Source organism: Somniosus microcephalus, unplaced genomic scaffold (assembly GCF_052327205.1).
Source record: "Somniosus microcephalus isolate GS21.2 unplaced genomic scaffold, FLI_Smic_1.0 unresolved_chr3, whole genome shotgun sequence".
NCBI classification, from domain to species: domain Eukaryota; kingdom Metazoa; phylum Chordata; class Chondrichthyes; order Squaliformes; family Somniosidae; genus Somniosus; species Somniosus microcephalus.
The window spans coordinates 62,920,978-62,942,421 of record NW_028225181.1 but is presented as its reverse complement, the minus strand read 5'-3'; the positions used below and the strand labels follow the sequence as shown (position 1 = coordinate 62,942,421).

General features: G+C 48.7%; 2 protein-coding genes and 1 pseudogene across 2 annotated transcripts in view; 1 reads left to right on the top strand and 2 right to left on the bottom strand.

Moving 5' to 3' along the window:
- The window catches only part of LOC147091625 (uncharacterized), an 88,413-nt gene extending 84,631 nt beyond the window's left edge, over positions 1–3,782 (bottom strand). The window contains exon 1 of the mRNA XM_085976617.1: positions 3,368–3,782. The gene's annotated coding sequence lies outside the window, so the exon portion shown is untranslated. The remainder of the gene's footprint in view (positions 1–3,367) is intronic.
- A 6,123-nt stretch (positions 3,783–9,905) lies between these two features.
- On the bottom strand, positions 9,906–10,641 carry LOC147091624 (histone H2B type 1-A-like; annotated as a pseudogene).
- An 8,982-nt stretch (positions 10,642–19,623) lies between these two features.
- On the top strand, positions 19,624–19,939 carry LOC147091623 (histone H4-like). Its single transcript, XM_085976564.1, has one exon. It carries the CDS (start codon positions 19,624–19,626, stop codon positions 19,933–19,935), a length of 312 nt encoding a protein of 103 aa, XP_085832690.1. The 3' UTR covers positions 19,936–19,939.
- The last annotated feature ends 1,505 nt before the right edge of the window (positions 19,940–21,444 follow it).

The following is a 21,444-nucleotide window of genomic DNA, read 5'->3' as shown; positions in this document are numbered from 1 at the left end:
TCCATGCCTCGGCTAGTAAAGACCTTTCTCCCCAGTCCATCCAATAGAGGGTGTAGAGCAGATGTAATTTTTTTCACCCAGAGGGTGGTGGGGGTCTGGAACTCACTGTCTGAAAGGATGGTCGAGGCAGAGACCCTCAGCACATTTAAAAAGTACTTGGGTGTACACTTGAAGAGCCGTAACCTACAGGGCTGTGGAGCAAGAGTCTGCAGGACGGGTTCATGGAATCCAGTCGGGACAGTTTCCTGGAACAAAATGTCATGGAACCAACAATGTTAGAACTTGTATTGTGCAATAAGACAGGGTTAATTAGCAATCTCATAGTAAAGGTTCCACTGGGGCAGAGTGATCATAATATGTTAGAACTTCACATTAATTTTGAGAGTGACTTGCCTAAGTCCGAAACTAGTGTCTTAAACTTAAATAAAGCCAATTACATTAGGTATGAGGGGGCGAGTTGGCTGAGGTAGATTGGAAAAATAGATTAAAAGGTATGGTGGTAGATAAACAGTGGCTAGCATTTAAAGAAATATTTCATAATTCTCAACTAAAATACATTCCATTGAGAAACAAAAACTCCACGGGAAGTGATCCAGCCTTGGCTAACTAAAGAAGGTAAGGATAGCATTAGATTGAAAGAAGCTTATAACGTTGCAAAGAATAATAGTAAGCCTGAGGATTGAGAGAGTTTCAGAAACCAGCAAAGATTGACCAAAAATTGATTTAAAAAAGGGAAAAATTGCAATGACAGAAAACTAGCAAGAAATCTAAAAGCAGATTGTAAGATTTTCTACAAGTATGTAGGAAGGGAGTAGCAAAAGTAAACATTGGTCCCTTAGAGGCTGAGACAGGAGAAATGATTATGGGGAATAAGGAAATGGCAGAAACGTGAAACAAGTATTTTGTATCTGTCTTCACAGTAGAAGACACAAAAAGCATACCAAAAATGGTGGGGAACCAAGGGTCTAATGAGGGTGAGGAACTGAACGTAATTCATATACAGGAAACTTTGTGTTATCCGGGAGATGAGCTATCCAGCAATCTGGAGCCACCGGCAAAAATCAGCAGCCGTTTTTTATTCTTTGTTTGTTTTTTTTGCTTTGTTTGAACAGTCAAGCTGTGCAAGGTCTGTAGCTTTAGCAACAGCTTCATAGAGCTTGCAGGCCACACCCGAGTGTTTAGAAGCTGTTGCTAAGCAACAGTGTTTGTTGTCAAATACAGAGATAAGAATCTCCGTATCTCTCAACATTAACTCTGGAGAGTACAGCAGTTTTGAGGCAATGGCAGCAGCTCGGTCCCGTGGGTGCCGGATAGCACAAAGTTTCCTGTAAGTAGAGAAAAAGTACTAGAGAATCTAACAGGACTGAAAACCGACAAATCCCCTGGACCCGACGGCCTACATCCTAGGGTTGTAAAAGAGGTGGCTGAAGAGATAGTGGATACATTGGTTTTGATCTTCCAAAATTCCCTAGATTCTGGAATGGTCCCAGCAGATTGGAAGGTCGCAAATGTAACACCGCTATTCAAGAAAGGAGGGGGGGGGAAGAGAGAAAACAGGGCACTATGGGCCAGTTAGCCCAACATCAGTCATTCGGAAAACACTGGAATCCAGTGTTAAGGAAGTGGTATCAGGGCACTTAGAAAAATCATAACATGATTAGGCAGAGTCAACATGGTTTTATGAAAGGGAAATCATGTTTGACAAATTTATTAGAGTTTTTTGATGATGTTACTAGCAGGGTAGATAAAGTGGAACCAGTGGATGTAGTATATTTAGATTTCCAAAAGGCAGTCGATAAGGTGTCACATAAAAGGTTATTGCACAAGATTAGGGCTCATGGGGTTGGGGGTAATATAGTAGCATGGATCAAGGATTGGTTAACAGACAGAAAACAGAGAGTAGGGATAAACGGATCTTTTTCAGGTTGGCAGGCTGTAACTAGTGGGGTGCCGCAAGGATCAGTGTTGGGGCCTCAGCTATTTACAATCTACATTAATGACCTAGATGAAGGGACCGAGTGTAATGTATCCAAGTTTGCTGACGATACAAATCTAGGTGGGACGGTAAGCGGTGAGGAGAACACAGAGATTGCAAAGGGATATAGATAGACTAAGTGAGTGGGCAGTAAGGTGGCAGATGGAGTGTAATGTAGGGAAATGTGAGGTTATTCACTTTGGTACGAAGAATAGAAAAACAGAATATTTTTTAAATGGTGAGAAACTTTCAAATGTTGGTGTTCGGAAAGATTTGGGTGTCCTCGTGCAAGAAAAACAGAAAGCTAGCGTGCAGGTACAGCAAGCAATAAGGAAGGCAAGTGGCATTTATTGCAAGGGGGTTGGAGTATAAGAGTAAGGAAGTCTTGCTACAATTGTACAGGGCCTTGGTCAGACCACACCTGGAGTACTGTGCACAGCTTTGGTCTCCTTATCTAAGGAAGGATATACCTGCCTTGGAGGCGGTGCAACGAAGGTTCACTAGATTGATTCCTGGGATGAGGGGGCTGTCCTATGAGGAGAGATTGTGCAGAATAGGCCTATACTCTCTGGAGTTTCGAAGAATGAGAGGTGATCTCATTGAAACATGTAAGATTCTGAAGGGGATTGACAGGGTAGATGCGGCGAGGTTGTTTCCCCGGGCTGGAGTGTCTAGAGCTAGGGGGCATAGTCTCACAACGTAGACCACTTTCCATACCTCGGGAGCCTACTGACAACAATGGCAGACGGCGATGAGGAAGTCTAACACCGCCTTTAGTGTGCCAGTGCAGCCTTCGGTCGCCTGAGGAAGAGAGTGTTTGAAGACCAGGACTTCAAACCCCGCACTAAGCTCATGGTCTACAGAGCAGCAGTGATACCCGCCCTGCTGTATGCCTCAGAGACACTGACCATGTACAGCAGGCACCTCAAAGCACTGGAGAGGTACCACCAACGCTGCCTCTGCAAGATCCTGCAAATCCATTGGCAGGATAGGCGCACCAACGTCGGTGTTCTCGCTCAGGCCAACATCCCCAGCATCGAAGCTTTGACCACGCTCGATCAGCTCCGATGGACGGGTCACATTGTCCGCATGCCCGATACGAGACTCCCAAAACAAGCGCTCTACTCGGAGCTCCGGCACGGCAAGAGAGCCCAGGGTGGGCAGAGGAAACACTTCAAGGACACCCTCAAAGCCTCCTTGAAAAAGTGCAACATCCCCACCGACACCTGGGAATCCCTGGCCCAAGGCCGCACAAAGTGGAGGAGAAGAATCCGGGAAGGTGCCGAACACCTCGAGTCTCTTCCCACGCCCCTTCGACCCAAGGTTCCCAGAGATTGCCTGAGAGAGGCCGGCGCTGCTGTAAATGTCGGAGATTCTCTGATCCACACTCACCGCACCATCCGCCGCTCCTCAGTCCCGCCGCCATTTTATCTCCTTCCTCAAACCGGAGCCTCATCCGGGGACTGCGAGCAGCACTGAGCATGCGCACTGCGGGCACGCAGCCCGCGCTTTAAGTACTTCACTGAGTCCGTCTCTTCTATTGGCTGCGACTCGTAGATTGACAGTTGCGCTCACCAATCGCAGTCCGCAACGCCTCGGGGCCCCGCCCACTGTGTTAAAAGGCCGCCGCCAGCTCCGGGGTCACGTGGCTCCTGATCGGCCGTTCAACCGCCTCAGCGCGCGGGTGAGGTCATAGCCCCGCCCACCCGCGAGCTCTTGTTGCCCAAGGTGCCGGCCGACTGCTGTCCCTTCTCCCCGGGCGGGCGGCGGCTGTCCTTCCCCCGCTGGGTGGCGGACTCCTCTCTAACTCTGTTCTCCAACTGTTCCTCCCCACTTCGGGCTGCGGCTTTTATAGCAGCCGCCGGCCCCGCCCAGCCCAGCCCAGCCGCGCCTTCTGATTGGCTGAAAACCCGGCAAATCTCGGCCTCTGATTGGCGCGTTTTTCAATCCGCTCCAACCTCGGACACCAACGAAAAAGGCGGCTTATAGAATAAGAGCTCGTCTGTGAATCAGACTCGTTATTGTTAAAGTGATGGCCCTCTGTGGGACTGAATATTAACCAGTTATTAAAATCATTGCATCTGTGGGACTGAATAATCATCATTATTGTTAAAATTATTGCATCTGTGGGATTGAATAATAATCATTATTGTTAAAATAATTGCATCTGTGGGATTGAATAATAATCATCATTGTTTAAATTATTGCATCTGAGGGATTGAATAATAATCGTTAAAATTATGGTATCTGGGACTGAATAATAATTAAAGCTATGGCATTTGTGAGACTAAATAATAATCATTACTGCTAAAGATTGTCTTCTGTGGGACTGAATAATCATTTTAATTAAAATTATAGCGTCTGTGGGACTGAATAATCATTAAAATGGCATCTGTGAGACTGAATAATTCATTATTAAATTGTGAATTATGGCAAATTGATCCTTTAAAATTACTGGTTCCTGAATTGACAGATTTAATTTAATTTTAGCTTTTCAGCGACCCGCTTATAAATGAGTGCTTTGTACAAAACAGGGCAGTGACAATGCATCATTTTGTTGTATTTATGTTAAATTTCAATCTATTTTAAATTAACGATATACTGTATTACAAAAACACACCAGCAAAATCTGAACATACGACAAAAAAATGAAAGTGAGGGTTAAATAAAGAAAGGATGATAAAACATTTTTTTAAAGAGTTTCGTTCTTTATGCTGTCCATATTTCAAATGTCATTAGTCAAATGAAAATAAATAGTCCCTTCTGGATCTGGTGAGTGGCTCTGAAAAGAGCTTTTGGGTTGAGTTTTTAAGGTGGGAGGAACAAGAGGCTTTATTTGCAGCTGGTGTATTTGGTGACAGTTTTCGTCCCCTCCGAGATGGCGTGCTTGGCCAGTTCCCCGGGCAGCAGGAGGCGGACGGCGGTCTGGATCTCCCGGCCGGGAGGAGATGGTGCGGCGTGCTTGGCCAGTTCCCCGGGCAGGAGGCAGACGGCGGTCTGGATCTCCCGGCCGGGAGGAGGTGGTCCGGCGTGCTTGGCCAGTTCCCCGAGCAGCAGGAGGCAGACGGCGGTCTGGATCTCCCGGCCGGGAGGAGATGGTCCGGCGTGCTTGGCCCGTTCCCTGGGCAGCAGGAGGCGGACGGCGGTCTGGATCTCCCGGCCCGGAGGAGATGGTCCGGCATTCTTGGCCAGTTCCCCGGGCAGCAGGAGGCGGACGGCGGTCTGGATCTCCCTGCCGGGAGGAGATGATCCGGCGTGCTTGGCCAGTTACCCGGGCAGCAGGAGGCAGACGGCGGTCTGGATCTCCCGGCCGGGAGGAGATGGTCCGGCGTGCTTGGCCAGTTCCCCGAGCAGCAGGAGGCGGACGGCGGTCTGGATCTCCCGGCCCGGAGGAGATGGTGCGGCGTGCTTGGCCAGTTCCCCGGGCAGCAGGAGGCGGACGGCGGTCTGGATCTCCCTGCCGGGAGGAGATGATCCGGCGTGCTTGGCCAGTTACCCGGGCAGCAGGAGGCAGACGGCGGTCTGGATCTCCCGGCCGGGAGGAGATGGTCCGGCGTGCTTGGCCAGTTCCCCGAGCAGCAGGAGGCGGACGGCGGTCTGGATCTCCCGGCCGGGAGGAGATGGTCCGGCGTGCTTGGCCAGTTCCCCGGGCAGCAGGAGGTGGACGGTGGTCTGGATCTCCCGGCCGGGAGGAGATGGTCCGGCGTGCTTGGCCAGTTCCCCGGGCAGCAGGAGGTGGATGGCGGTCTGGATCTCCCGGCCGGGAGGAGATGGTCCGGCGTGCTTGGCCAGTTCCCCGGGCAGCAGGAGGCGGACGGCGGTCTGGATCTCCCGGCCGGGAGGAGATGGTCTGGCGTTTGGTGCACTCTTTTGGTTGGTGCTTAAACAAATTGACTGTAAATTAACAAAAGTTCAAATAAAACTTAAACAAATCAAATTAAAATTTGGTGGTCCGGGTTGATGATGCACTCCAGTCCCCGCGGCGCCCACTGGTCGCGGAAGTACTCAAGCGTGCCGGCGGACACCGCGTGCTCCATCTCCAGGGCCACCCGGGCACGAACATGGCCGCGGAAGAGAGGCAGGCAATCTGGCTGGACGACCCCCTCGACCGCCGCTGCCTGGACCAATTGATGGCTTTTTTAGCCAGGCCCAGGAGCAGGCCCACAAGGAGGTCCTCCAACCTGCCCGCTCCCCTCCGCACCGGGTGACCGTAGATCAAGAGCGTGGGACTGAAGTGCAACCAAAAATGGAGGAGCAGCCCCTTCAGGTAATGAAAGAGGGGCTGCAACCTCTCACACTCCATATATACGTGGAACACCGACTCCTCCAGGCATGGCGTTTGGTGTAATGGATCAGGCGGGAGGCCTCGCAGGACTCAGTGATTGATAGGGAATAAGGCGGACGTCGACCCTTTATACCAGAGGGGAGAAGAAGCTCTCCCGGTTTACCCTTACACAGTCATTCAAGTGAAATCTTCAGTTCGGGTGGATATAAGTCCCGTAGCAGTAATTGAAGAAGAAAAAGGTGTCTCCGTGTCCCAACCACCTTTGTAAGGATATCAAGGGATACGGAGCTAAGGTGGGTACATGGAGTTGAGGTACAGATCAGCCATGATCTAATTGAATGGCAGAGCAGACTGGAAGGGCTGAATGGCCAACTCCTGTTCCTATGTCACCAACATTTCACAACTCAGCCAACACCACCTAAAACAGATTGTCTGGCTGTTCCTTCATTGAAGAGTAATCTTAGGTTGTCAGGTGTTTTGGGATGTCCAGAGGATTTGAAAGGCACTATATAAATTGAAGTCGTGGCAAGGGAGAACTTGTAAACACCCGAGGGTTTTTGAATTCACAGGAGAGCGGATGTTTGAGAAGGCCACATCCTATCAATAGCGATAATCAGAGGGCTGCCTACCGCAAGTTTGGCCAGAGATCATGCACATTAGATCTGCGGCCGCCGTGCCCAAGAAGATCCAGCAGGCAAAAAAGCAGCGTTTTCATTTCAATGTGTTGATGCAGCAGGTCATGTCATTTAGATGTCGGTGCTATTTTGTGGCCTTTACCCCATAGGTTCTATTAATTTCGGCCATGGTCGCGGAGCTGTCCTTTTGAAAATAAACATTTGAAAGGATCACCTGCAACTTCCATTCTCAAGCGCTGTGTTGAATGTTGCTGATAGGTTGTGGGGCTACTCATCGATCTGGGTCCGCACAATCACACACTGGTTCTTGGTGACCAAATCCTATTACCTGGGATGTTGGGAATTCCCAAACATTTCACCAGTACGTTGGAGACCACATTCTAAAATTTCATTTGTTTATAAGTAGGGCCACCTGGTTTATGGTGCCTGAATTTTAGTAACCACGTTTTGTAGGAATTTCCCCAGCGTTTTGGAGGTTGTATTCTGCGATACCATCCATTTTTTACGTTATATAAATGTAAATTGGTGGTCTTGACAAAGACAATCTCAGCTCGGCTATTAAAAGTGTATCGGAAGCACACAATGGAAGTGAAAATAGCTCATTATTGTTGTTTCAACGTTGATTCTTACACATTCAAGTGGCGAAGACGACTGACCTACCGAAATCGTGTCACTAACTAACAGAATTTAAATGCTATCTACAAGGCATCGCCGCAACCACAAGAGTTCATAAAGACGTTTGTAGTTTCACGATATGCCCATTGCAATAAATACTTGCAGCAACAATCATCAGCTGCACGACAGGATTTGATATCAACCATTTATAATTTTCAGATAGTCTCATTTTCAAAGCGAGAAATATAACAAAATGAACAATTTGAGGCAAAAGCTGCCGTTGCGGAGCTGGCTGAGGACTGTTGAAAGTGGTGCCCAGGCTGAGGACTCCTGGTCTTCCGATTCTCCCGCCCTACAATCTATCACAGCTCTGCTGCTGTCAATTTAACCACCTTTAAAATAGGAGTTAAAAACCAATATTGGTTCATATATTATATTATTCCTGGAAGGTATACTTCAGGAATTAAAACTCAATCGAAGTTTTGATAATTTCCAGTATTGTAATGGGGAAATAATTGGTTTTCTATTTTTCAATAAGGATGATTTTGGTCATATACCATCGGGCCAATTGCAATGTTCCTTTTTTCACACACCCAACCCTCCGGTCCGGCTCTTTGTGAATGTTTTTTGTGGCTCTGAAAAGAGCCGTTTGATATTGAAGGTATTCATCCTCTGATTGGTCTCCCCTTCAGGAGCTGTCCTCTTGCTCTGAGCAAACTTGGCTTTCTTTCTCCGACAGGGAGGTCTCCTCCTGAGCGGGGGTTTGGTCCGCTTCCTGCTCCGGTTGTTTGGCCAGCTTTCTCGGCTTTGCACGCTGGCGTTTGCCTTTCCCTTCGGCCCTGGCCGCCTTCCTGCCCTTGGGTTTGTGGGCGGTGGCCTTCCTCACCCCCTTCCTGGCAGCGCCCTGTTTCTTGGTCTTCCCGGGCGAGCCTCTGCTCCTGGGTGCCGCTTTCCTGACCGCACCTTGCTTCATCCTCCTCCTCCTCTCCCTGGCGGCGGCGGCGGGCTCCCTTTTGGGTTTCTCCTCCTCCTCCCGGTTGCCCCACCTCTTGCTGAGCCTGAAGGAGCCCGAGGCGCCGGTGCCGGTGGGCTGCAGCAGTGAGCCTTTGGTCACCAGGCTCCGGGCCGCCTGGTGGACCCGTCAGTTGTTTCTGGCCACGTCGTAGCCGTGGCCCGAGAGCAGCTTCTTGAGAGCCGAGAGCCTCCGGCACACCTTGGTGGCCGCCACCACCTCCAGGATCTGCTGGGACACAGTGGCGCTGGGTCTCCTGGCCGGGGGCGCAGTCCTGGTCTTCCTCCTGGTGTTCCTGGCAGGGAGAGTGTCGGCCATGGCTTGGGGCTGGGACCTGTTCTCTCTCTCTCTCTATCTGAGTGTGTGTTGGGGGATGAAGAGTTTCCAGCAGCCGGCGCTATTTAACCAGGCGAACCAGACGCTGCAGAGCCAAAGGTCTCGTCTCCTGAAAAATGCCTGCCAACAAAACACAAAACAAAGTCGCCTTCTTTCCAAAGCGTGTATCACCTCAGAGTGATTATATATCCCCAGAGACATTCTCTCTCGCTCTTTACGGAGGTCACTGACCATCATCAAAGATCCTACCCACCCCAGCCGCAGTCTGTTCACCCCCTGCCATCTGGGAGACGCTACAGATGCATTCGCACCCGAACAAACAGATTTAGGAACAGCTTCTTTCCCAGGGCTGTCATCCTACTGAACTCCACAAATAAACTCTAAAGCCTGCACATCTGCCAAGGCACTTTATTATGTTTATGTTTATGTATTACAAACCAAATGAATGTTGAATGTTAAATGTTTTAATCTAAATGTACACTCTCGGGAGCCGCAAGCCTACATTTCGTTGTACTGCACTTGTGCACTAACAATGACAATAAAGTTGATTATTGTTATTATTAAGTTCTTCTGAATCTTATGTTTTTTTCATGTATCTTTAGCTCAACTCTCTGTAAAGACTTGAGCGTCTCTTCATCTCTTTCCCCCGTGAAGCGTCATGGGACGTGTTTCGACCTTAAATGTCGTTTGTAAATGCGAGTTGTGCAGATTTCTTGATCTGGGAAAATGTGTCCGTCTTATCTCCTACTCCAAGTCGCGGTCTCAATGATTTCTTGTCTCCAAGTTCTCCCCTTCCCTGTACAAAACAAAGGTCTTCCTAAACCGAAATGTGGCGTCACTGAACATTAATGCTTGAGCAACCTCCTATTTTACCCCGCTTTTTTCCACAATATTGGCGGTCCGGCAACATTGATCTTCGCTGTACTCCTGGGTTTCAATATCAAGAGTAAATTCTTCAACTGGCAGGGAAGAGCCTTGGTTTCAACCGAAATCCTTGTTCTCGGAGTTATTGAGCACCGATTGCCCCCTTCCCCGTGAATTCCCCAATCTCTTCAGGGACTTATACTCAAAAGTAAGAAATGCGAATTAAAACAGCTTTCATAAATAGAACGCACCACATGTAGATGGATGAACCGGATGATTAATTTGGCAATTCATTGCATTAACATACAGCCTAACAGAAGTATTTGTTCAGGGGTCTCGGTTTTGTTTTATAGCTCCGTTTTAAGGCTTTGTGAAGTGGCTCTTAATAGAGCCGTTTGGTGATTTAATTGCAGGTTTTATTTTGGGAGGGGGACTCTACTTGGAGCTGGTGTATTTGGTGACCGCCTTGGTCCCCTCCGAGACGGCGTGCTTGGCCAGTTCCCCGGGCAGCAGGAGGCGGACGGCGGTCTGGATCTCCCGGGAGGAGATGGTCTGGTGTTTGGTGTAATGGATCAGGCGGGAGGCCTCGCAGGCGATGCGCTCGAAGATGTCGGTGAGGAACGAGTTGATGACACTCATGGCCTTGGAGGAGATGCCGGTGTCGGGTCGGGGTGGACCTGCTTCAGCACCTTGTAGATGTAGATGCTGTAACTCTGCTTCCTGCTCCTCCTGTACTTCCTGTCCCCTCTCCTGGTCATTTTCATGGCGGTTTTCTTCGAGCCCTTCTTGGAGACGGCATCCTTGGCACCGGCTGTGGTGGAACTGGTGGAAACAGCAGCAGCAGTCGGCATGGCAAGCCCTTCAATTCCTTCTCCACCTCGACTGGTTAATAAAAACACAAAGCAACATCGAAATGGAGCCCGCAACCCCTCCTTTATATACACTGCTTTATCCTAATGAAGGATGCCAAATTGTCTATTCCAATTGGCTGATCCTTGACACACCACATGTTCATTCTGCACAAATCACAGTCACCTATCAAGTTTTTTTTGCCAGAAGCCGCTGCCACGCAAGGAATGGGGAAACCTTAATTTGCTGGAGCAAAACCCCGAAGCTATATATATATATATATATATAAAATCTCATACTCTCATGTGACACGTCCACAGTAAATGTCTTATGCGAAATAAATTCATTCGAGCCACAACAATTCTGGAACTCCCCATAATATACAAGTTAGACAGGTCCCAGAAACTACAAAAGAGATTGTCTAAGAAAAAAATATATGCGCTTAATCGCTTCTGTTTAAGAAAGGCCACTGCAATATTAGCTATTTACTGAAATCCTTATGGCATAGTACACAAATGCTGAACCTGAGGCAATTTATTTGGTATTTAAAAAGATTCTCGGGATGTAGGCATCGCTGGCAAGGCCAGCTTATATTGCCCATCCCTAATCGCCCTTGAGGAGGAGGTGGTGAGCCGCCTCCTTGAACCGCTGCAGTCCGTGTGGTGAAGGTACTCCCACAGTGCTGTTAGGGAGGGCGTTCCAGGATTTTGACCCAGTGACGATGCAGGATCGGCGATATATTTCTAAGTCAGGATGATGTGTGACTTGGAGGGGAACTTGGAGGTGGTGGTGTTCCCATGCGCCTGCTGCCCTTGTCCTCCTAGGTGGAAGAGGTCGCGGGTCTGGGAGGTGCTGCCGAAGAAGCCTTGGCGAGTTGCTGCAGTGCATCTTGTCGATGGTCCACACTGGAGAGTATTCCATCACACTCCTGACTTGTGCCTTGTAGATGGTGGAAAGGCTTGGAGTCAGGAAGTGAGACACTCACTGCAGAATACGCTGGAAACATGAGGTAAAGTAGGGCGACATGGATGATCGTATGGAGCGGAAACACCAACACAATTCCAACTCTTAATCCAATGACTACCAATCATTTCTGTGACTATTTTTTCTCCAACTCATTCTGGTCTGCAAGATGCTTCACGACGGCTGCAGCTGGTTGCAAAGGCTCCCGAGAGCTGGAGGACAACCGCCAGGATCATTCGAAGATTCTCGGGTTTATCGGCCGCAGCAATGATTTAAAAATAAAGATATTTATTGTATAATTCTGGAACAACCTCTTTCATCTGAAGGGTGTGGTGGTTCTGAAAAGAGCCTGTTGTTTTGGTTCACACGGGTAGTATTTCTGTTTTGGGTTTTCAGTCTTGGCCGCCGCCCGTGGGGCTGCTGCCGCCTTCTGGTCTCGGCAGCTCCCGGGCTTCCTGCCCCTGGAGGGGACCTGGGGCCCCCGACGGCTCCCGGGTCGCCCGACGGGCCTCGCCCCCTGGCGGACCCCACCCGCCCTCTTCTCGGCCTTTCTCCGGCGGGCGGCAGCAGCAGGATCACCGGCCCCGGCCTCCTTCCTCCTCCGCCCCCTGGGCTTGTTCTTGGACGACCGGCCGCACCAGCGAGGCCTCGGTCACCAGGCTCCGCACCGCCTGCTTCACCCGCCAGTTGATGCGCGGCATGTCGTAGCCGGCGGCCGACAGCGCCTGCTTGACGGCGGCCAGCGACAGGCCGCGCCGCTCCCTGGAAGCCGCCACCGCCTGCAGGATGTGGCCCGACACCGTGGGCCCGCCCGCCGGCCGCGCCTTGGGCTGAGCTCCTCCTCTTCCTGGCCTTGCGGCCTCGGGCCGGGCCTTTGGTCTGGTCGCCCGAAGCCATTTTATTTTTTCGCTCACTCAGCGCCTCCCCCCTCCTCCGGCTGCTCCGCGCTCCTCACCGCGCCGAGTCCAGCTGCTCCGCTCAGCGCCTCCCCCCCTCCTCCGGCTGCTCCGCGCTCCTCACCGCGCCGAGTCCAGCTGCTCCGCTCAGCGCCTCCCCCCCTCCTCCGGCTGCTCCGCGCTCCTCACCGCGCCGAGTCCAGCTGCCGAGCGGCGGCGGTGGTCACGCCTTTTGTAAGCTCAAGGCGGACGGTCCAGAGGCAACTCCTCCACCGGGACCCGGCGCGTGGCCGAGCGCCGCCTGCGGCTCTTTCTGTGTGAGTGTGAGCGTGAAAAGATTTGGTTTCATTCTTCAAACCTTCAACCCCTCCCTCTCCCTAGGCGGCTGCATCCCATTTTGTTGCATTCTTCAAACCTTCAACCCCTCCCTCTCCCGAGGTGGGTGCATCCCTTTTGGTTGCATTCTTCAAACCTTCAACCCCTCCCTCTCCCGAGGTGCGTGCATCCCTTTTGGTTGCATTCTTCAAACCTACAACCCCTCCCTCTCCCGAGGCGGCTGCATCCCATTTTGTTGCATTCTTCAAACCTTCAACCTCCCAAGGCGGGTGCATCCATGACATTAACCATGCGAACTAAACTTTGAATTCGGGCTTGCCTTACACCGATGACTCCCCCTGGAGATGGAGCACGCGGTGTCCGCCGGCACGCTTGAGTATTTCCGCGACCAGTGGGCGCTGCGGGGACTGGAGTGCATCATCAACCCGGCCAACACAATTTTAATTTGATTTTAAGTTTCATTTGAAGTTTGTTTAATTTACAGTTAAATTTGTTTAAAGTACCCAATAAAAGAGTACACCAATTACTCCCCTGGAGATGGAGCACGCAGTGTCCGCCAGCACGCTTGAGGCATTCCGCGACTGGTGGGCGCTGCAGGGACTGGAGTGATTTATCAGCCCAGACAATCAAATTTTAATTTAATTTGTTAAGTTTTATTTAAAGTTTTATTAATTTACAGGCATTTTGTTTAAGTACCCAATCAAAAGAGTACACCGATTACTCCTCAGATAACGAAGCAGTCCCTGCCCGCCTGCAGCAAGACCCGGACAACATTCAGGATTGGGCTGATAATTGACAAGTGCCAGACAATGACCAGCTCCAACAAGAGAGAGAGCCTAGCCACCTCCCCTTGACATGCAATGGGACTGCATTCTTCAAACCTACAACCCAACACCCACCTCCCCTCAATGGGCAGGTGCATCAAATTTGGCTGCATTCTTCAAACTTTCAATCCCCCCCTCCCCCTCCCTGGGCAGGTGCATCCGATCTGGTTGCGCTCTTCAAACTTTGAATTTGGGCTTGTCTTACACCAATTACTCCTCAGGCAATGAAGCAGTCCTTGCCCGCATGCAGGAAGACCTGGACAGCATTCAGGCTTCGGCTGATAAGTGGCTAGTAACATTCGCAACTCACAAGTTTCAGGCAATGATCATTTCCAACAAGAGAGAGTCTAGCCACCTCAGCTTGACATTCAATGGGATTATCATCACGTCACAGCTCAAGGGCAATTAGGGATGGGCAATAAATGCCGGCCTTACCAGTGACGCCCACATCCCATGAATGAATAATAAAAAAAGGTTGAACCATATTTTAAAACACGTCACAACAGAATTAAACAGCCTATTACTCAGCATACAGCAAACAAAGTCTATTTAACAAAGTACAGGAAACATAACTCATGACCGAAACTACAGCAAAGTCTTCCGATAATAGAGAGTTTATTTCTCCAATGAAATGCCGTGAGTGGAGGATAGTTCCATAATAGAAATGATATGCTTAAAATTAATCCCAGTCATTTACAGCTGTGTGGTCTCCAGGCATGATTGATGCAGGTATTTCCAAATCATCTCCATTCTGCCTGGTGCTTGAAATATCACTATATGCAGTCATGTGAAAATCGTGTTTCCGACATTACAACAGCGACTGCACTTCAAAATACTTCATTGGCTGTACAGCACTTTGAGACATCCTGAGGTGGTGAAAGGCGCTGAGGGCGGTGTCAGGGATGCTTAAGTCCACTCCAGCTGAACTTGCTCCCGGTGCAGTCCCACATTGCCCCGCCTGCCATTCACCACGATGCCACCGTGCTCCATGAGATGGAAGAAATCATGAGCAACGTTGACCTTCCCATTCACAAAGACTGGATAAACCCACCACGAAGGCGCTGAAAGTTGCACCGGCCATTCTGGGAAACAGCAGCCACTTTTGATGCAGCTGGTATCGACCCACTATCCAGATGGACAGATTCGTGGGATACATGCAACATAAAGAACCGACACCTCATCGCTGACTCAACAGCAGAGGCCCATGGCTTTGACCTCGCTCAAAGACAGCGGACAGCGCTCAACCCAATCCGCACAGGACATGGACGCTGCGGCCAGCCGCTCCACAAGTGGAAGATGAGGGACGACCCGATGTGCGACTGTGGCCATGAGTCCCAGACCATGGAACACATCACACATGCCCACTAAAGATCTGTTGTGGGAGGCACCTCATTTCTCCGCTCGGCATCTCAGGAGGCCATCGGATGGACGGCCAAACTAGACATCCCATCATAAGCTTTACCCGCCAGACCAAAGTAGTAGTAATGCAAGTCTTTCTTTGTTTCTTTTTCCAGCAACAAATTGTTTTGTTATTAATGCAAAAGGACTTTTATATCGGTGGACAACTGAGGCCACACTAAGACCAGAGGCGGAGACTGAGATCTGGTTAAATTGTCAATATAGAATCTACAGAACAGAAACAGACCATTTGGCCCAACAGCTCGATGCCGATGTTTATACTGCACACAAACCTCCTACCACTCGAATTGCCCCTTCCCACCCTAGCCCTCTATTCTGCACTGCACTACAGTGTCAGCTGTGGCTCAGTGGGCAGCACACTCGCCTCTGAGTCAGAAGGTTGTGGGTTCAAGTCCCACTCCAGAGACTTGAGCACAAAAAACTAGGCTGACACTGCAGTGCAGTGCTGAGGGAGTGCGGCACTGTCGGAGGTGCCGTCTTTCAGATAAGACGTTAAAACCAAGGTCCCGTCTGCCCTCTTAGGTGGATGTAAAAGATCCCATGGCACTATTTCGAAGCAGAGCAGGGGAAGTTCTCTCTGGTGTCCTGGGACCAATACTTATCCCTCAGCCATCATAACAAAAACAGATTATCTGGTCGTTATCACGTTGCTGTTTGTGGCAGCTTGCTGTAGGCTGCCATATTACAACAGTGACGACACTCCAAAAGTACTTCATTGGCTGTAAAGCGCTTTGAGATGTCTGGTGGTCATGAAAGGTGCTATATAAATGCAAGTCTTTCCTTCTTTAGTCCCTTCTCCCTCATGTATGCATCAAGCCTCACCTTAAATGCACCAGTGCTCTCTGCTTCAACCATTCCATGTGGCAGCCAGTTCCACATTCTCACCCCTCTTTCTGTGTCAAAATAATCCTCCTGAATTCCTTATTTGATCTGTTAGTGGCTCTCTTATGTTTAAGCCCACTTGTTCTGGACCCACAAGTGGAAACAATTTCTCCACATCCACCCCATAGAACCCCTTCCTAATTTGAAAGACCTTGATCGGGTCTCTTCGTAGTCATCACTTCTCCGGAGAAAAGAACCCCAGTCTGCTGATAGTTCCCGTGCTCTCGATTCTGGAAACATTCTTGTAAGTCTTTCCTGCAGTTTTTCCAATGCTTCAGTATCCTTTTTGTAATATGGATACAAGAGCAGTACACATTACTCCAGTGGTGGTCTAACCAAGGTTCTATATAAATTGGCATCTCTGCTTTTTTATTCAATTTCTCCAGCAATGAACCTCAGTAATTTATTTGTACTCTTTATGACCTTATCAAGGTGTGTTACTTCGGTTAGCAATTTACGTACTGTATCTGTATTCCCAGGTATAAGTGGCCTCCTTATTCCACTTACCAAAATGAACCACCTCACACTTAGCTATAGTGAATTTCATTTGCAATTTATCTGCCCATTCTGCAAGCCTGTTTATATCTTCCTGTGTTTTGGTGCAGCTCCCCACATTATTAGCTCTACCCCCCCCCCCAACCTCACCCCAATTTGGCATCAAATTGATCGATTTTTGTTAGGCAAAGTTATTAAGGGTCACGGGAACAAGGTTGGTAGAGGGGGTTGAGATACAGATCAGCCATGATCTCATTGAATGGTGGAACAGGCTCGAGGGGCTGAATGGCCTCCTCCTGTTCCTATGTGCCAGTCAACAAATTTCGACTCTAGATCTCCGATTTCTGAGTCTAAATCATTTATATATATATATCTATAAGGTGAACAACGGTGGTCCCTGTAGGACACCACTTCCCATTTTCTGCCAGTCCATGAAACTTCCATTAACTCCTATCCTCCGTTTTATAGCCATCTTTGCTGAAATCACCAAAGCTTAGAACGTAAAGGAGACTGGGGAAATTGTCCAATTTTGCATTTTTAGATTCATTGTAGATTTTCATGACTACATAAGACCAGGTTAAAATTTGGTCACAAACCAGTACAATGGAAGGATATGCTTTTTGTTCCAATTTCTGCCACTGGAGCTTTTGCCCTGCCAAGCACTACCCCTGGGCACTGAAGAAAGCAACCTGGCCTGTTTGTCCAGTTCTCCCCAGGCTGAAGAAGCACGGCAGTCTTGATCTCCCTCGATGGAATGGTTGAGCGTTCGGTATAACAGGCCTAACGAAAAGCCTTGTTTGTGACAAGTTAAAAAAACATGTGATTAATTAAAGAAAGACTTGCATTTATATAGCGCCTTTCATGACCTCAGGATGTCCCAAAGCTCTTTGCAGCTAATGAAATACTTTTGAAGTGTAGTTACTGTTGCAGTGTAGGAAATGCAGCAGCCAATTTGCGCACAGCAAGCTCCCACAAATGGGCAATGTGATAAAGACCAGATAATCTGTTTTTGTTATGTTGATTGAGGGATAAATATTGGCCAGGACACCGGGTATAACTCCCCTGCTCTTGTTCGAAATCATCCCCCTTGGGATCTATTTACATCAACCTGAGGGAGCAGACGGGGCCTCCGTTTAACGTCTCATCCGAAAGACTGCACCTCCGACAGTGCAGCGCTCCCTCAGCACTGCACTGGAGTGTCAGCCTAGATTGTGTGCTGATGTTTCTGGAGTGGGGACTCTGAACCCACAACCTTCTGATTCAAGAGGCAAGGGTGCTATCCACAGAGCCACAGCTGAAAGCAGGTCCCTCTCACAAATCACCACTGCCTTTGCTGACCTACTTTGGCTCCTGGCTCCCTCACACCTCCAATTTAAAAGAAAAGGAATGTTGTATATTAATGCAAGAGGCTTTCAAAACAATAAAAAAAAGTTCAAGATTCCCATGGATTTGGAAGAAATTTCTAACTTAGGAGTGAACCTGCTTTGTTAGTTCATAAATGTCATAAGGCTCAGTCTGGGGGTTGAATCTGGCGAGACTTCCTGTTATAGAAGTCATCCAATTTTCACTACATTAATTCAACGGAACGAAAATCGGGTGGTTTCTTTAAAGGGCAGCCGATCCGCAACACCCGTTTTACGCCTGAGTGCTAAGATGAAAATCTACCCCCTGTGTTTCTCCCCTTACTCTCCATCATGAATATCACCTACTTCCACCCCTGTGGCATCGCCTGCCTCCGCCCCTGCCTCAGACCATTTGCTGCTGAAAGTCGCATCCATGCCTTTGTCGCCCCCCAGGCACGGCTATTCCAAAGCTCTCCTGGGCAGCCTCCCTTCCTTCATCCTCGGCAAACTTCAGCTTATCCAAGACTCTGCTGCCTGTATCCTATCCCGCACCAGGTCCCGCTCACAAATCACCCCTGCTCTTGTCGGCCTACTTTGCCTCCTGGTTCTCTGCCACTTCCAATTTCACAGGAGAGAAAGGAATATGCTGCATATTAACTTAAGAGGCGCACAAAACAACAACAATGTAGTAAAACGTCCCAAGGCGCTTCACAGGAGCGATTATCAAGCAGAATTTGACAGCGAGCCACATAAGGAGAGATTAGGGTGGATGACCAAAAGCTTGGTCAAAGAGGTAGGTTTTTAGGAGTGTCTTAAAGGAGGAAAGAGAGGTCGAGAGACGGAGAGGTTTAGGGAAACAATGGAAAACAATGACTGAGAAATAGACCAGAAAATATTAATGTTGCATCCATAGACCTTCCTATCTAGCAAAGATTGATTAGTATTGTAAACCATAGTAATCACATGCAATTGGAAATATGGGGAGCTGGAGTAACATTTCTATTAGGAATGATTCCTAGTAGTCTTGTCTGTATATTGGCAAGTGGCTGTTTATTCTGTCATTTGCTCTTCTGATTAATTTTTGTGCTGGTAAAGCTGCTGATGGACAACGCACATACAGTGGCCCTTGCATTCTGAAACCCCTGGAGCTACTTTCTAAAGCAAAGGTTTCACCTCAGATCACAATTGGGATTTCACTGATTGCTGGTAGGTGCTCAAGTCTGAGGGTCAGGAGGACTCGGAGAGTAGCCATCTCCCAGTCATTATTATATTAAACCTTTGTGCTTATCAGCGATTACAACACTCTGTGAAAGAGGTGTCTAGGCTGCCTTCATCCAGGTTGCATCTAACTGAAGGCATCTCCCCACCCCCACCCTCCACCCCTGTTAACTTGTGAAAACCCGGGCGAACTGGAAACACCCCACAAAGGCGGAGGGGGGGTGGTGGGGGGGAACAGTGGTACAATGGAAAAGTCGTCTGCTGGAAGGACCGAAACATGTAATGGGAGATAAAAACTGGGAAGGACTTTAATAAAGCACCGCTGAAGGAGACAAAACTGTGTCCAAAACAAGGTCTGGCACAAGGAAGATCGATTCTATTTCTCTCTCTCTCTCCACAGGCGCTGCCCAACCTGCTGCGTATATTCCGTGCAGTTTCTGTTTTATTTCAGGTTTGACAGCATTCGCAGTATTTTGCTTATCTCCCCCACGGGTGCAGTTCAATATCGGCTACTTGAGAAGGAACCGGGAGTCCTCATTTTCATCCTGACTCCGCCCATTTATGGGTTTCCAACCAGGTCCGCCAGCATTGTATAAAAGGAGTGTGCGGCGCCAAAACTCTTATTCCCAATTCAATTACTGGGGTTGTTTCTTTTGCAATAGCTTAAGTTTCAGTTATGACCGGCAGAGGGAAAGGGGGTAAGGGGCTGGGGAAAGGCGGAGTCAAGCGGCACAGCAAAGTCCTTCGTGACAACATCCAGGGTATCACCAAGCCCGCCATCCACCGCCTGGCTCGGCGAGGCAACGTCAAGCGCATCTCCGGTCTCATCTACGAAGAGACCCGGGGTGTGCTGAAGGTCTCCCTGGAGAACATCATCAGAGACTCGGTCACCTACACGGAACACGCGAAGCACAGGACGGTCACTGCCCTGGACGTGGTGTACGCGCTGAAACACCAGGGGCGGACACTCTATGGATTCGGTGGTTGAAAAGATTAAAATAAAATTATGGATCTGAACCAAAGAAAAAAGGCTCCTTTAATAGCCACCCATTCAATCGACAAAGAGGTCTGTGAAATGTAAAAATTCTGGTAAACCTCACTGTGAGATTTGACAATGAGGGGCGTGGCAGGAGTAGGCACAGATAAGAACATAAGAAACAGGAACAGGAGTCGGCCATTTGGCCCTTCGAGCCTGCTCCGCCACCTCATCTCCACTTTCCTGAACTATCCCCTGATGCCCTTAATATTAAACAATCTATTTCTCTGTCTTGAATATACTCAATGACTGAGTCTCCTTAGCCCTCTGGGGTACAGAATTCCAAAGTTTCACAACCCTCTAGTGAAGACATTTCTCACCTCCGTCCTAAATGGCCGACCCCCTATTCTGAGACTGTTACCCCTGGTTCTAGACTCCCCAGCCAGGGGAAACATCCTCCCTGCATCTACCCTGTCAAGCCTTGTCAGACTTGTGTATGTTTCAATGAGATCACCTCTCAATCTAATAAACTCTAGAGAATATAGGCCTAGTCTACTCAATCTCTCCTCAAAGGACAATCTCCCCATCCCAGGAACCAGTCTGCTGAACCTTTGTTGCTCTCCCTTTATGGCAAGTATATCCTTCCTTAGGTAAGGAGACCAAAACTGTACTCCAGGTGTGGTCTCACCAACGCCCTATATAATTGCAGTAAGATGTCTTTACTCTTATACTCAAATCCTCTTGTAATAAAGGCCAACATACCATTTGCTTTTCTAATTGTACCTGCATGTTAACTTGGAGTGATTCGTGTACAAGGACACCCAGGTCCCTCTGAACACCAGCATTTCCCAATCTCTCACCAATTAAAAAATACTCTGCTTTTCTATTTTTCCTACTAAAGTGGACAACAGAGAAGGCCATAGACTTAGGTAGCAGTGGGGAAATTAAAAACCAGAGCGTGTCAGGAAGGGGTAGAAGGTGTGGAGTAAAAGGTAAAGTAATAAAAAGGGCAATAGCAGGAACTAAGTGTCACAAAACATATTTGAAAGTTCTCTATCTGAATGCACGTAGCATTCGTAACAAAATAGATGAGTTAAAGGCACAAATAGCTACATATGGGTATGATCTTGTGGCCATTACAGAAACATGGCTGCAGGGTGACAATGCCTGGGAATTAAACATACCAGGTTATTTAACAATCAGGAAGGACAGGCAGGAAGGAAGGGGAGGTGGGGTGGCTATGTTAATAAAGGAAGGAATCACTGTAATACAGAGGAATGATATTGGGTCAAAGGATCAGGATAATGAAACAGTTTGGGTGGAGATAAGGAATAATAAGGGGAAAAAAACAGTAGTGGGTGTAGTATACAGGCCTCTGAACAGTCGCAACTCGGTTGGACGGAGTATCAATCAGGAAATAGTTGAGGCTTGTAATAAGGGAACATCTATAATTATGGGGGATTTTAACTATCATATAAATTGGACGAATCAAATTGGGCAGGGCTGCCTTGAGGATGAGTT